Source organism: Crocodylus siamensis, chromosome 7 (assembly GCF_052110815.1).
Source record: "Crocodylus siamensis isolate JL-2025a chromosome 7, ASM5211081v1, whole genome shotgun sequence".
Lineage (NCBI taxonomy): Eukaryota > Metazoa > Chordata > Crocodylia > Crocodylidae > Crocodylus > Crocodylus siamensis.
The window spans coordinates 56,206,943-56,221,927 of record NC_143401.1 but is presented as its reverse complement, the minus strand read 5'-3'; the positions used below and the strand labels follow the sequence as shown (position 1 = coordinate 56,221,927).

Genomic DNA, 14,985 nt, shown 5'->3' with positions numbered 1-14,985 from the left:
AAGGGAGCAGGAGGGCACATATGCTTTTGGTGAGCCATGGGGGCTTCTGGGAACGTCTCCTAGCAAAAAGGGAGGTGCACACCCAATGGAAGGGAGGGGCTATCACCAGGCAGGACTATACTGCAGTTGCTCGGCGATGCAGGGGGGGGCAGTCAGGAAGGCCAAGACGGACATTGGAACTGGGACTAGCTTCCCAGATCAAGGACAACAAGAAGTCCTTTTTTAAATACATAGGGGGTAAAAAGAAGGTTCTAGGTAATGTGGGGCCCCTGCAGGACATGTTAGGAAATGTGGTCATCACACCAGATGACAGCCAACATATTTAACAATTTCTTTGCCTCCATTTTCCTAAGCAGAGACTGGAACAGTCACCCTCCCACCCCTCTGGGCCCCTTTTAGATCCCAGGGGAGGCGCGCCTAGGCCAAGGGTTAGTGAGGAACAAGTTGGGGAACTTCTGCAAGGACTGGATGTATTCAAATCAGCTGGTCCGGACAATCTCCACCCTAGAGTACTGAGGGAATTGGCTGAGGTCACTGTGGGACTCCTGGCACGGCTGTACGAGCACTCATGGTGCCCTGGTGGGACTGCACCTCCTGGGTAAGGTGGAGGTCCTGTTACTCGGCTAGGAACCTACGTGAGCAGTCAGACCTGGTTGACTGCTCTTCCCAGCAGATGTCTGGGTAGTTTAGGTTACCCATGCTGACCACATCCTTTGACTTAACTGCCTCTGTGAACTGACATGAGAATTCCAGGTCCTGTTCTTCCCCCTGGCTGGGTGGTTTGTAGTAGACCCCTACCCTTGGGTCCCTTTCCCCCTGACCCCCTTTTATTCTGACCCAGAGCACTTCAGTCACTGATCCTCCTCTGATCCAGTGCTGTTTGTTGAGGATGTGTATTGCTCTTTGACATACAGCCCCACATCCCCACCTTTCCTCCTCATTCTATCCCTCCTGTACAGCCTATAGCCCGTGATGTTTACTGCCCCGTCATGCATTGGATCCCACCAAGTTTCAGTGAGCCCCACTATGTCTGGGTTAGTGTTAGCAAGCTCCTCCTGCTTGTTCCCCATGCTGTGAGCATTAGTGTAGAGGTGTTTAAGGCCTCCTGGAGGTGTATGCACCACCCTCCTAATCCCAGGACTATCTGATACCCAGGTAAGAGACAGGGTATTTCTTGTGCTCGTTGCCTGTCTTGGCTGGGCTGTTCTTGTGGGTGGCTCTTGGTTCGGTGTTCCATGGCTCCCTCTGGCCTCATCTTCCTCCTCCCCCGATGAGCCTAGTTTAAACCCTCGTGTGTCTGCCTTCATATATTTCTTAGTTTTTTACATTAATTGTCTCTCCCATAGTCTCTTTTCTTAAATGCCTTTTTTTTTTTTTTAACCTTGTTGAATGAGAAGTCTTTAAGTAGAAAAATAACTATTTCTCTTGTTGGATACCTGCTTCCAGATGCCTTTAAATGACTTCAAGGATTTATGACACATTACAACCTGACTGACATGATTCACCAGATACCTGCCTGACCTGACCTACATTCTTCTTTTCCACACCTTTTCTCCCCTCCCCTGTTTTCTGCCCTTTGTTCTCCTGATTTCTTTTTCCTCTTTCTTTGAGAGCTTCTTTTTACCTTGTATTATTACCGCTGTAGTGTTTCCTTTTGGCTTCCCCTCCCCCCACCGCTTTCTTCCTCCTCCCTTCCCTGTTTTACCTTTTTGTTTTTCTAATTTCTACCTATTTATATTTTCACTGACATCCTGTCACACTTTTAGCTCCTCTCATTCCTGTTTTCCTGATCTCCAACTATTTTCTTTTTTGCAGACAGCCTCGTTTCTACCTTGTATTCTATCACTGTAATGTCTCCCTTTTGGCCTTTCTTTCCCCTGCTTTCTTCCCCCTCCCTTACCTGCTTCACCTTTTTTGTCCTGCTAATTTCTACCTGTTTACAGTCTCACTGACATCCTGCCACACTTAGCTTCTCTCATTCCTTGGAGTCTCAGACTGGTAGAGACTCCCTATACCTGAAGAAGGCTGACCTGCTTTTAAAGCTTGCTAAGAACTTTTCCCCAGCTACTCAGTTGGTCTAATAAAAGATATCACATCTACTCAAAGAACCTGGACTGACTATGTGCTTAGACCAACCGGGCTACAACCAAAAACCCAGCTAAAGGACTTCAAGTTACTTGAACTCAGACAGAGGTGAAACTGGGCATTGGGCACTGGCAGTGCACAGAAAAGCAGCCACAACTGTGTTTGGTGGCAATGGTCAGACCAGCAGCACAGTAACTGCTATTTTTGATCTCCCCTCTTTTTTTCCCCCTCCCATACCAAATCAGTGCCCAGGGCTGTTGCTATGCCTCCCCCCCCCCCCCCCCGGGCCTTATTTTACTAGACCTAGAGAACACTTTTCTAACTTTGAATGCTGACTACTGAGTTTTGGCTTTATTACTCTAACCTCCTTCTTTCTGCAGCACCTTCTGTAATTTACCATGTGAAATTTCAGAGGGCATTTCATTTTTATAACGGTGAAAGGCAAAAGAGAGTATAACTTAAAGTAGGTGTTTTGTGTAAAGATGGTGATTTTTGGCAATTTCAGACAATGCAGATGAAAGGCTCTGCTAAATGTATCGATTGCCTTTACAACTTTCTCTCACACGTGATCTAGGTTTTGTTTTGTTTCTGTTAAGAGATGGCTAATGATTCTTTTGCACCAAACAGGTGTTGTCACATAATACACTTATATGGGAATGCAACTTTGACTAGAAAGTGAAACCCACGCCTAGCTGGGTGGTTTTCTTTCAACAATTCAAAAAGTAGCAACAAGAAAATCAAGTAGAGGTGGAAAGACAAGTTCAGATAACTCCGTAACTCCAACTGCTCACCCCAAATGTAACTAAGATTTTCCTTTCCGTATGCTTTTGTACTTCTCTCCTCACTCACTAGGATAATTAGTCTTTATACTGGTGTAACCAAAGAATGGGCATCTGGTGAACTACACCTGTCTAGCTTATTTGAATCTGGTGCAGATTTATTTTGGGAAAAATTAGGGGTACACCATGGTATCTGTTATATCTGCAGCTTTTCATTAATAGCCTTTGCTTAATGAACACAAACTATTACTTGCCCCCTGACATCTAGGGGTAAGGTGCCTTGATAATGTCTACTGCAAACAGCTACCCAGGGAAAGCTGATTGTTGCTGTACTAAAGTGATGGAAATGACATCTATGTAAATATGTTGTTTGTCTGGGCCTCAGCCCTGTGGGTTTAGATTTGATTTGTTTAGTACTTGCTGTAGGAGCAGGGTCCTAGTGTCTGAGCTCTTGTAACCCCCTCTGTAAGTATGAGACAGGTGAAGTGAACATGTAGTTGTGCCTGATTGAGTACAGAATCTAAGTAATAGGCATAAAAGATGGAAGCAAACAAGTAGTCTGGTAAGGTAAGGAATGAAACTAATGTAATGCAAGAAGGCTTATTTCATAGAGAAGTAAGGTTGGAAGGGACCTCCAGAGAACATCTAGTCCAACCTGGAATCAAACTTGCAACCTTTTTTAACACCATGCTCTAACCGGCCGAGCATTTGAAGAATGAGGACAACAGTTTTCCCAAAAGTTTTACTTCTGACAAAACAGCACATGAATAAACACTGAGTCTTCCAATGGAACCCTACAGCCAGGCAGATTTCAAAACCTGCCTGCCTTAGACACTTGACTGACTTCCTGCCAGCTTGCTTGTCCAGCTCCACAGCAGCCTGCCAGGGGCTACAGCCTCAGAGCAGCTCTAGTGGATGGGCTGCCTTGGCTACAGGGATTCCAAAGCTTCTACATTTGAGACAGCTGACCCCTTTGGCTTCTTGAGGAGCCAGCTGGCCTGACAAAGCTGAGGACTCTTGAGTCTCCAGTGCTGGGGATTGCTTGAGGAGCCTGACAGTGCTGGGGACTCTTGGCATAGGCTGCTGGTTTCATGGAGCTGGAAGCTGTTCTTCATTTAAGATAGTTTTAAGGAGTTCTTAGTATAAGTTTTATTACATAACCAGGTAGGTGGAACAATAGCATCCTCATCTGCATAAAAACGTCACCACCTAAAACAGGAAATGCCAAGCAGAAGTGGTTGGCTTTTTCTGCTTTATTTTTGTCCTTGAGTTTAGTTTGTGTGTTTGTAAAAGAAACAGTATCTATGAACACAGAAAGAGAAGAAAGTACCAGGGACAGAGACAGAAATACTTAGGTGTGAGAAGAAAAGCAGGAAGACTTTTTAGGTAAAAGGCTGGGTGACGAGATTGGGAACTGGAAACACAGAACCTGTTCTCAGTTTGATTCTTTCTATATTCAGAGAAATGGAATACTGTATGTTGTTTGCAAATAAAACTTGGGAAATACCGTGACCATGATGGTGGCAGGGGAAATACCCCTGACCAAGGTAATGCAATTAAAATAGCAGTGTGTGGTAGAGGGTTGCACACTTGTCTGCTTGCAGACATGACTCCGTATGATATCCTCATGGCTAGCTTCCCACTGGCCAGCTTCCAGTGGGAGGATCTTGGCTACACATGGATTTTATGGAAACGGGAGACTCCTCCCTAGCTTGCTTCTGGGGCCATATGGCCAAGGGCAAGCCAAACTTGGGGGCATCCAAACCCCAACGTTCTGGGCTTGGGTCTGTATGTAGAATGCCCACTGAAGGATTTGGAAGCATCTGAAGCCCTAGGTGGGGCTGGAGGAAGCTTGCTGGCAGTAGGGCCACATCTGGTTCTTGAATGACTCCTGGATTTGGAATTGATTTGGCTTGGAACACACCACATTTTTCTTTAAAAAATAACTTTTTGCATAAAAGATATGATGACAAGTGAAAGCACTGGAATGGGGATGGGTACTGTCAATGTGTGTTTTGGTTTGTCAAGTGAACCACATTGTTCACTTGATGGTTTGTTGTATATTTATATAGGTACGGGGTTGTTTTTTGTTTTTTTATATACCTTGATAGTTAAACTATTTCAGTCTTGTTACAAAGTATGCACTGCATGCCCAGCATGTACCCATCCCCATTCCAGTGCTTTCACTTGTCATCATATCTTTTATGCAAAAAGTTATTTTTTAAAGAAAAATGTGGTGTGTTCCAAGCCAAATCCATGAGTCATTCAAGAACCAGATGTGGCCCTACTGCCAGCAAACTTCCTCCAGCATGCCCAGCATGTACCCATCCCCATTCCAGTGCTTTCACTTGTCATCGTATTGTATTATATATACTGGCAAAAAAAGCATAAAAGATACTCACCTCTATCACCTGCTTTTTCTTCCTTACAGAAGCAACCTGCAAGGCTCGGAACTTTTTGCTAACCGCTTGAATCAAACTTTCATCTAATTCTACGCTTTGCTCATCCTCCCATAGTACACAATGTCTCCTTCCCCTGCTGCAGGAAGGCAAGGTGGTGTATACAGGTTTCCCCTGCTAGCGGCTGGGGTTAGGTTCCTGAAAGTTGCCGTGGTTGGCAAGACAAAAGGCTTATGGGGAAATGGCAGGTGTGCAGCTGTTTAAAACTGTGGTTACTCAAAACTGTATACTGTGGAAGCCAAAATGGTATATATAGTACTAAGTGTGGATACTCAAAACCATGAATAACATATGCTCCTGGTGGCTGTGGGGGCATGGTGGTGGTGGCAGTGCAGTGGCAGGAGCATGGCCGTGGTAAGTAGGAGCTCCCACACATGCCCTTCCCCCTGCCACCAACCGTGCTGGCAGCAAGTGCTGACCACCCACAGATGCTGCTGGCAGCAGTGACTAGCAGTGATCGTGGACCTCCCTGCAGACACTGTTGGTTGTGGTGGCTGCAGGGGTGGCGAATGACCTTTTTTGTACAGGGTGCACTGCTGTGCTCAGGGGCTGTGTGTGCACCCCCATGTGTTGCCCCTGCTCAAAACTCTGGTTGGCAAGGGAAACCTGTATAATCTGCTATGTTACAGAAAGGGACCCCTGCTGCTGGGGGAGGACCTGGAGGGGCCACACAGCAGGGCCCTGGCCAAGTTGCAGTGGCTGGAGCACCTGTCCCTGCCGAAGGCAGTGCATAACTCGTTGTGTTGCGGGTTAGATACGCTTTGAGTACTTCAGTACTGCAAGGATCCTCCCGCAGGGTCCTGAGCTCCTGGACCGGAGACAGCTGGGCTAGGAGCTGCGGCCGGGGGCTGTGAGGGGCCCCGGCCCGGCCCCGAGGGCGCTCCCCCGCCGGGGCTGCCCGCGCCCTGGGGGCGCCGGTGGTGAGGCCAGGCTCCCTTCGCACAGCGGAGCCAGGGCCGGGCGAACAGCGGGCTCCCCCGGGCCCGGCCGCCGCGTCCCGTGCGCTCCGGCAGGGGGCGCCGAGGCCCGGGCCGCGTCTGGAGCCATTTCCGGGCCGGGGCCGCCTCTGCCAATCTCAGCTCTGCCGGGCTGGGCCGGGGGCGGGGCCGGGCGAAGTGCCCCAGTTCCGCTCCGCTCCCGTCGGCGGGGCACGGAGCAACGCAGCGCGGCGGCGGCGGCGGCGGCGGCGGAGATGGTGAGCGCCTCCCCGCCCGGGTCCCGTCGGGCCTGGCAGGAGCCGGCCCCGCACAGCATCGCTCCTTCGCCGCCGGCCCTCGGGCCTCGGCGGGCCCCACGGTCACCTGGTGCCGGGGCGTCCCGGGGCCTTCTCGCCCCTCTCTCTCGCTGGGAGCCCCCGGGGAGCTCGGCTTGGCGAAGCCCGTGCCCTGGTGCGAGTCACCGTTGGCAGGCGGGCACTTCCCAGCTGGCCCGGGGATCCCTCACCTCGCCCGCTGTCTCCCCAGGGGCCCACCCCCCTTTCCCTGCCGAGGAACTTAATTGAAACCCAGGGGTCTTAACCAGTTCCCCTTCACTGGTTTTATCCCCTCCCCATTTGTTTCTGTGGAGCAGAACATGGTATTTGGTTCCCTCTTGTTTCTCCTCCTTAGTTCAGTTTTCAGCGCCCTGAGTTTTGGCATCCTGCTCTCTGCGTACTGCTTTTCTGTTCACCTGCCTGCCTGTGGGCAGTGGCAGCTGTGGGCTGCGCTTCATTTCCTCTCCAGGAGCAGATTTGCCACATTCCCCCTCATGGTGAACTGTCCCCAGGCTGGCTGCTGTAAATGCAGACCTCTCCAGGAGTAAAGAAAAGGCTTTTAGTTTGGTGGCTGGGGAGGGAGGGCAAGGTGATGGCCCTGCCTGTCACCTCAGTCACGTAGAGTGCCTTATGAACCTTTCTTAGATGCTTTCCTAAGCTTGACTTCCAGCGAGTGGATTCTCATACTCAAACTCCCAATTTTCCCCCTCCAAACTGACGCTACTGCCTTAATGTTTCTGTGTTTGTTAACTTACTCTGTCGAACTTAAATACCTGATGAAGTGTAGGGAGGCTGGATTCCCCACCATACCAGTTTCTCTGCAACATCCTTAAAAGAAAGCTTAAAGTATTTTAGTGGGAGTGTAAATTAGTTTTTTAGAGTCTCCAAAGCAGTTTGGTACAGTAATGCTTCTAGATAGCCTGGAGTTGGGTTGATGAGGAGGAGGTCTGTGTTTTGTTGGTTGAACTTTCTCTACAGCTAGGTGTTTGAGCTCAGGGATTGTTCTACTTCCCTTAGTGCTGATGTTTCTGTCTATTGCTGTATCCTAGGTATTTGTTAATACTAGATATGGTAATAACTTAATTTTGGATACTACCATTTTCTCTCTCTCTTTTCTTTTTCTTAAAGCTGTAGGGCCATGTTCAAATGCAAAGTTCTGCAAAAGGGTGAACAACAGCTGGTATAATAGTTGACATAAGGAAGGATGAATGGGCTTTTTTTCTTTACCCCTTTGCTCTGGTGATGAAATCTATGTAGCTGCTAAGCAAAGGTTTTTGAGTTGTGATTTCTGTCTGTACCTGTCTGTAGGAATTTAAAAAAAAATTCTGCATTGGATTGAGGAAGTTTGTAAGAGCCAGATCTTTTATGAATGTCTGGTATGTGCAAGAGGTCACTCAGCTGAAACAATTTATTTTTTCTTTTGCCAAAATGAGGAAGTGTAAGTACCTTCCCACCAGTTATGCTGCATTCATACCAGGATCTTTTGTGAGAGAGAACTAGGCAAAGCATATTTGTTGCATGTTGGCATGCATACCTGTGACTTCAGACATTGAGGATGCGAGTTTTCTTCCTTGACATGTTAAGTGTATTAAACTTCAGTGTGTATGGCAAGAATTAGCTGAGTTTAGTTGCGAAATGTTAATTTTAGAACTACACAGATTGGTGGGGAGACATTCCTAAGAGCGTGCATGCCATGAAACACTTATCTAGACTGCCTCAACACTGTGGGACTTGCACTGCATGATTGATCAGCAGGGATCCTTGTTTTCTCTGATTTAAAAAAACTGCAAATTTTCTGATTTACACCCCCCCCAAATCCATGACTAAAATGAAATGCCACTATATATTTATAGGTATCAGTTGAACACAATGTTTTATTGATATATTAACAATTTTAAAGCAATTTGAGGCAAAGGTAGGCTTCCAATCACTATAATAAAATAAATTCTAAGGCTCTATAAATTTTGACACTTAATTCTGAGTTTTTTATCATGGAAAATCAGAGTTCCACCTGCCCCATTTGCTCACCAGGATGCAGGTCCAAGCTGTCACTCTCCACCCATGCCCCCTGGCCCTCCTCGTGTCCCTTGCCCCCCAGCCCTTCTGAAGGGGGCTCCCAGCTGCCAGGGCTATGGGGCCAGAGACCTGGATCCACAGCCCCCTGCCCTCCACAGCAGTGCCTGTACCCCGGCTGCTGCCTGTGGGAGGTGGAGGCTGCTGCAGTGGACTGGAGCGCAGAGTCCAGCTCCCCCGTGTGGGCAACATGGCCGGAGGGGCACCCATCAGAGGGAGAGGAAGGGTGGGTGCAGGCTGCCTGCTGTGGGCTCAGGCTCTCTGCCCTGCTGCCCTCCCCTTGGGGCCTTCACAGCCCAGCAGGTAGGACCTGGCATGGCAGGGCAGAATGGGGCTGGGCAGGGAGGCTCGTGGCTGTTGCTGAGAGCTCTGTCCTGCCATAGCGAGGTGCCCTCTGCCCATTTGGCAGCAAGAGGCACAACTGTGCCACCATCCCCATTGCTGCAGGGTGGGCACTTTGCCAGAGCAGTGCGGGGCTTGAAGCAAGCAGCAAGGAGCTTCCCCACCTAGGCCCACTCTGCCCTGCCCTGCCAGGTCCCACCCACTGGGCCACACAGGCCTAGGAGGGAGGGCAGCAGGGCAGGGAGCCCAAGCCTGCAGTGTGCAACCTGACCCCACCCCTGCCCACACAGATCTGGGAGGCACGTGCCCCCTGTGTGTCCTGTGTCGTCCCCCCTGCCCCCACTGGATGAGCCACCTTCACCTCCATCCCGCTCCCTGCTGGAGCGCTGCAGCCATGCTTTCCAGCCCTGGGCCTCAAGCCCCACATGCTGCCCCAGCTCCCCTGCCCAACCCAACTCCCTCCCTCCATATGGATGCTTCAGTGCCCTGCAAATGCCCCCCCACCCCACCCCCACCTTACCTGCAGGCTCCCTGGTGGCCATGTTCAATTGTAGATGTGTGAGCCTGCTCGTGCACATGATGCCCCCTGCCTGACTGTCCTCCTCCCGCTTCCCCCATGGGGCTCCTTGCAGGCTGGAACTTTGCCAGCCTGCAGAGAGCTCTGCAAAAGTGGAAAATGGGCATATTTGTACATTAAAATAAGAAATCTGAGTTTTTCTTGTTTCAAAGGGAAAATCCATAGTTTTGCATTTTTCTGTGAGAGATGGAAAACCCGGATCCATGTTGATCAGTCTGTTTTCTTAGTGGTCTCTTTGCCTATGACACAGTTCAGAGTACATCATCGTAACTTCTTGAAAACTTGTGAACCTTGTTTGTCTTGGCCATTACAGAGGCAAAGCAGCAATTTGCACATGAGTATTGACTTCTGAGAAACATCTAGTAAAGAGTTAGTAAGGTAGAACCTAGGAAACCCCACTTTATAGACAAGGATCGTGAGCCAGAGAAGGCTGGCTTGGCATTTTTCAAATGTTGGGTCATCCAGGGGATACAAGGGAAATGAAATGAAGTTTTTAGTACCTCACAAGACAAAGCAAGGAAAATCTTGCTCACCCACTTGTAGCAAGTTATTATCCTTCCAGGTAAAGTATCCTTTATAGCATCTGCATGCAAATAAACTATAGTGGCTTGTCATCATTAGAATAGATTGATGCTTTACAGTAAATGTAAGGGGATTGTATTTATGGCAGATTGATATTTAGAAGAGGTTTCTGCACTATTGTGAAAGTCACAAGGCCAAAGAGCCCTGGATGTATAATGGTTTCATTCAGTTAGTGGTGATACTGATGGTTTTGTTTCAGGCTTGCATAACTATACTGGTAAAGTGTTTCTAGGCCTTGCATGTGCTTGCTTGCTTATTTATTTATTTATCTAGGTCCAATTACCATTCTATAGTCTGCTTTAAAATTGTGCCTTACCACACAGTTTTATCTCTGTGATATCTTTAACAGTCTGGTATCATTTATGTAGTTCCATGAAAGGTAAAATATATTGAATAAATAGGTTTCTGCTTCAAGGGGTTTATGTTCTCATGCCTTTAGAAGTACAGTGGTCCCAGAACAGAATGCACAAACTCTGGGTGAATGAAGAGAGAAGGCTTATTTAAAAACGAACAAATGGAACACACTCATACATGTGGGTGTTCTTAATTTTTTTTTTTTTTTTTAAATTTGGAGAGCTCTTGTGCCTTTGAAGTTGAAGAGTAAGTTCATTTTGGAACTATAAACATAACATCATTGGCTCTTAAATTAATTGTGATGTTAAGTTTATGTTGATAATGCTAGGTTTCCAAAGGGCAGAGGCCTGAGGTAAAAGTTTCCAAATTGTTGTAAAGCAGGGATGTCAAACATGGTTCACAGGCCAGGTCTGGCCCGTGGGCCTCCCAAAAGCTCCATAAATATGGGGACAGAATGAGAGGGGGTGGGAGCTGCTGTCATAATCTGGAGTATAGAACCTCACTGGAGACATTTGTTGGTAGTGATGGGGGAGGCAAGCAGTAGCTGTTTTTATCCCTTCCAGCTATCTGATGCTACTTGCCCTGCTGCTGCATTCAGGTTCAGTCTGCAAGGAGTCCTGTGGCCTGGGGGGCTGGATGAGTTTGATACCCCTAGTCTAAGGGACTTGTCTGAACTGCTTCCAAGCTGAGTTCAGGACTACTGAAGAGAAGCACATGCTACTTCTACACAATGTACAGTAAAGCCCAGACATTAGACATTATAGCCAGGGTAGAGCAGTCATGGCCATGTGCCCCAATGCTTTTCTTAGGTTGTCACTCTTAGGCCTGCTTCTTGACATACTCAGGCTCGCTCTGAGCTGACTTCACTGATTAACCTAGCATGAGGTGATCACAGTGTGTTTGTGCTCAGCACAGAGTTGATCTACCACTTTAAGGCCTTTCAACTTTCTGAAATTTTTTTGTTATCAAAATCTTACATTTTGCACATGAAAACTTGCTCCTATTTTATTTTGGGCTTCTTTGAGCATGTCATACAATTGCCTAGTCTTTCCAGTTTCCTTAAAGTTAATATCCATCTGTCTGGTTTTAATAGTTGTTTTTGTTCTCTAAAGAGCACCTTACTGTTTTCCCATTTTTATTTTTATTTCCTGTACTATTTATGTAGTTTAGGTATATTTTTTGTGCTAGAGCTAGACTTAGCTGTAACATGGGCAATCACAGGATCATAGAAAATTAAGGTTGGAAGGGACCTCAGGAGTTCATCTAGTCCAAAGCAGGACCAGCCCCAACTATATCATTGCAGCTTTGTCTAGCCAGGTCTTAAACCTCAAAGGACAGAGATTCCACTATCTCTCTGGGTGAGGTGTTCCAGTGCTTTACTACCCTCCTTGTCAGAAAGTTATTTCTAATATCTAACATAACCTAATGTCTTCCCTTGTGGCAACTAGAGACCATTGCTGCTTGTTCTGTCATCTGCCACCAGTGAGAACAGCATAGCTCAATCCTCTTGATCTGTTGAGACTCATAGCAGCATAAGTTTTCCTCAGCTTCTGTCTTGTATCCAGAAGTTACTTTTCCAAGTAGTGGGTTTTCATTTTCACTTCTGAAGAGCATTTCTGGGCATAAATATAATAAATTTAATGCGACTAAATAAGTGAAAGCAGTTATCAGTTAAATGAAGTATTAACATGAGTTGTGCATGCATTTCCTTCAGCCTTCAATTCTGATGTGTAAAAGTCTATGATGCTTCATTCCTGGGGAACCCTATACTTGCACTTAGCTCTGCCAATGCACCCTTATCCTTGTACCTGTAGCACAAATTCCAAACTTTGGGTAAGGTTTTGTAGTGGGGAGCAAATGGCTACCTATTCATATATACATGAACATTATGAAATCAAGTAAGGACTGAGGGTGGCAGGAAGGGATGTTATTTCGCCCTTTATTACAAGAGCATAATTCAAAACAAGACGACAAGTTTAATGAGTAACTCCCTTTGAAATAGCAGATAGGCTTGAGCAACGAGAATTCTAGTTTCATGTGCTAGCTATCTGAGGCTGAGTCCAGAAACCTACTAGTAGCTTAGATCTACTCCAGGAATGTTTCTCTTGTCTACTGGCAAAACAGGATTGACATGGATCTAGTTTATTCTTGCCCTGTTTGGTCCTAATGAAATAAATTGTACTAAGGCACAGTTTTACTGGCATAATTTGCCTACACCAAGGACTTTTACTGACAGGATATTAGACCAGAGATTACTCCTCTTTTGTGGCCCTGTCAGACGTAACCAAACCTAATGACATAGACATTAATTGAAGCAGACTTAATTTTAGCTATAATCAGACATGACCAGACTGTTTGGGGTCACTATCTAAACTGATATATTGTTCCTAAACACTCACAGTCATAAGTTGCTTGATAAAACTTTTTTTTCTCCGTAATATCAGGGTTTGTCAAAACACGGAAAGCAAGAAAGGAAAATTTACCATGTTTGAGTCTTAGTATTTAAGTATAGGGGTTGTCTGACCAGATACAGAGCTGAACTTTGGAAAATACATGAGTGTTATTTAGCCTCAATTTATGAAACAGTTATTTTACAGTGAGCTTTAAGCCAGCTTAATTTGCTACTGACAGACATTGGCAGCAGCAGGTAGCTTTTGATTTGTGACCATGTTGGCACAGTACTAGCTAAATGCTAGGTAATGCTTCAGGTCATTTAAGCTAGAGTTATGAAGTTCACAGTTTAGTAGCATTTTGGTGCTAGGTGCTCATGTAGGTTATATCATAGAACAGAAACGGGCTTGTTGTAAAAACAGTAGTTGTTCAGTGTAATAAAATAATTAAATCTTAAAACTTTAATAATGTAATAGTGTATAATATAATAATACTATAGTGCTATTTTAATACTTTAATCATGAGTAACTAGTGGTACTAGAAGGGAACACTGAAGAGCATATTTATGTAATTGAAATTTACACAAAGTCCTAGATATAACACATGTATAAGGTATCTTAATGCCCTTATTTGACTCGTATTTGTTTGCTCTTAGGTGCTGTACTTTGGAAATATTAAATGTACGACAGCTTTTCCATGTTTTGAAGGAATAGTGCTCAGTACCTTGAAGTGACTTTTACAGAGGGCCAAAGCTCAGACCACTTGACTGTTTTAACACGGAAAATGTGCTGGTCTGTTGCTGAAATGGTCTTTCTAACTGTATCAGTGCCCTGTAACATATTTTGACATTTGGATACCTATACATAAAGGATGGCTTTATTAGGACACATTTTTAATGACATACTGTCTATAGGGTTTCTGTTGTTTCCTAAAAATAATCTATGCCACCTTGAAAAGCTACTTTTGTGAATAATCTAGGGTATTCCAATAGGAAAACAAACTTCTCTCAGAGTCTATTTTGAGCTGTTGCTGTAACAAACATGATGCAGATGAATGCTGCCTTTCTGACAGCCACATAACTAATATTTTAGTTGGGTTCTGAGACTAGTTAGGGCATTAGCAGCAGTGTAAAGTCCTCTCGTTTTTATCTTTCTGTTTTCTTAAACCTGAGGCTTAAATTTTAAACTTTTTTGCTAGGAAAATTTCTCGCAAAACTACAACACTGAGTGTTATTAGGGTTGGCTTAAAAGGAAGTTTGATTCTGACCCACCCCCCACTCCTGCTTTTACTGTGCTGCCTAGGCTTTCTTCTTTTATAATGAAAAATTAATAGTGGCTAATATAGCTGCTTTTGAAATGGGATAGCTTCTAATGGATTTCTAAAGCAGGAACATCAGGATGTGCTCTTAATTCCAGTTGCTAAAATACTTCAATTGCACAAGCTTCTTGGCATATCTATATTAATAAAAATGAATGTTGTAAATGATAATGGTATACACGAAAATTTTGCCAAATATTTGGGTTATTCCTAACATAGGAGTTTGGAAATGAAAAATCGTCTCAGGGAGGATTTTCTTCTTTTTACTGTTAAATGGTCTTGTAAAACTTGGTGAATTTACTAGTCTGCTAAGGAGTTATTATGAGTGACTAACAGAGTTCTTAAAGTAAAAAAATGACCATAGGTCATAGGAACAGTACTACATTTCCCACATTTCCCAGCAAAAACAAGAAAACAACAACAGCAACAAAAACCCCCCTTGTGGGTCTTCTACAGCAGGACAGATTTCAGTCTTTCACAAGGTCCTAGAATTGATTGATTTTAGTGTTGATGAGACAACTGATCTCAGCTCAGCCTGTGAAATAAGTGGCAGTGGAGGAGATCTGGTGTTGCATTTTTAATCTTATAAAGCTCAAAGTATTTTCCTTCTGATCCATAGTTGCACTGGGAATGTTACTGGTGGGAGAAGCAGTAGTAACATGAAAGCTGTCTCTGTGAACGAGTTTACAAAGGCAGAACATTGTTATCTCTTGTATTCGGAGGTTTGTGGCTTACAGGATTTAACCAGTGGGTCTCTGCTAGCACACAGAGGAA

The 14,985-nt window shown here is 45.5% G+C and overlaps 1 protein-coding gene across 1 annotated transcript in view; it reads left to right on the top strand.

Moving 5' to 3' along the window:
* Positions 1–6,387: 6,387 nt before the first annotated feature.
* SGPL1 (sphingosine-1-phosphate lyase 1) overlaps positions 6,388–14,985 on the top strand; it is a 44,615-nt gene continuing 36,017 nt past the window's right edge. The window contains exon 1 of the mRNA XM_090056737.1: positions 6,388–6,518. Coding sequence (XP_089912863.1) covers positions 6,516–6,518 — 3 coding nt within the window. The 5' untranslated portion in view covers positions 6,388–6,515. The remainder of the gene's footprint in view (positions 6,519–14,985) is intronic.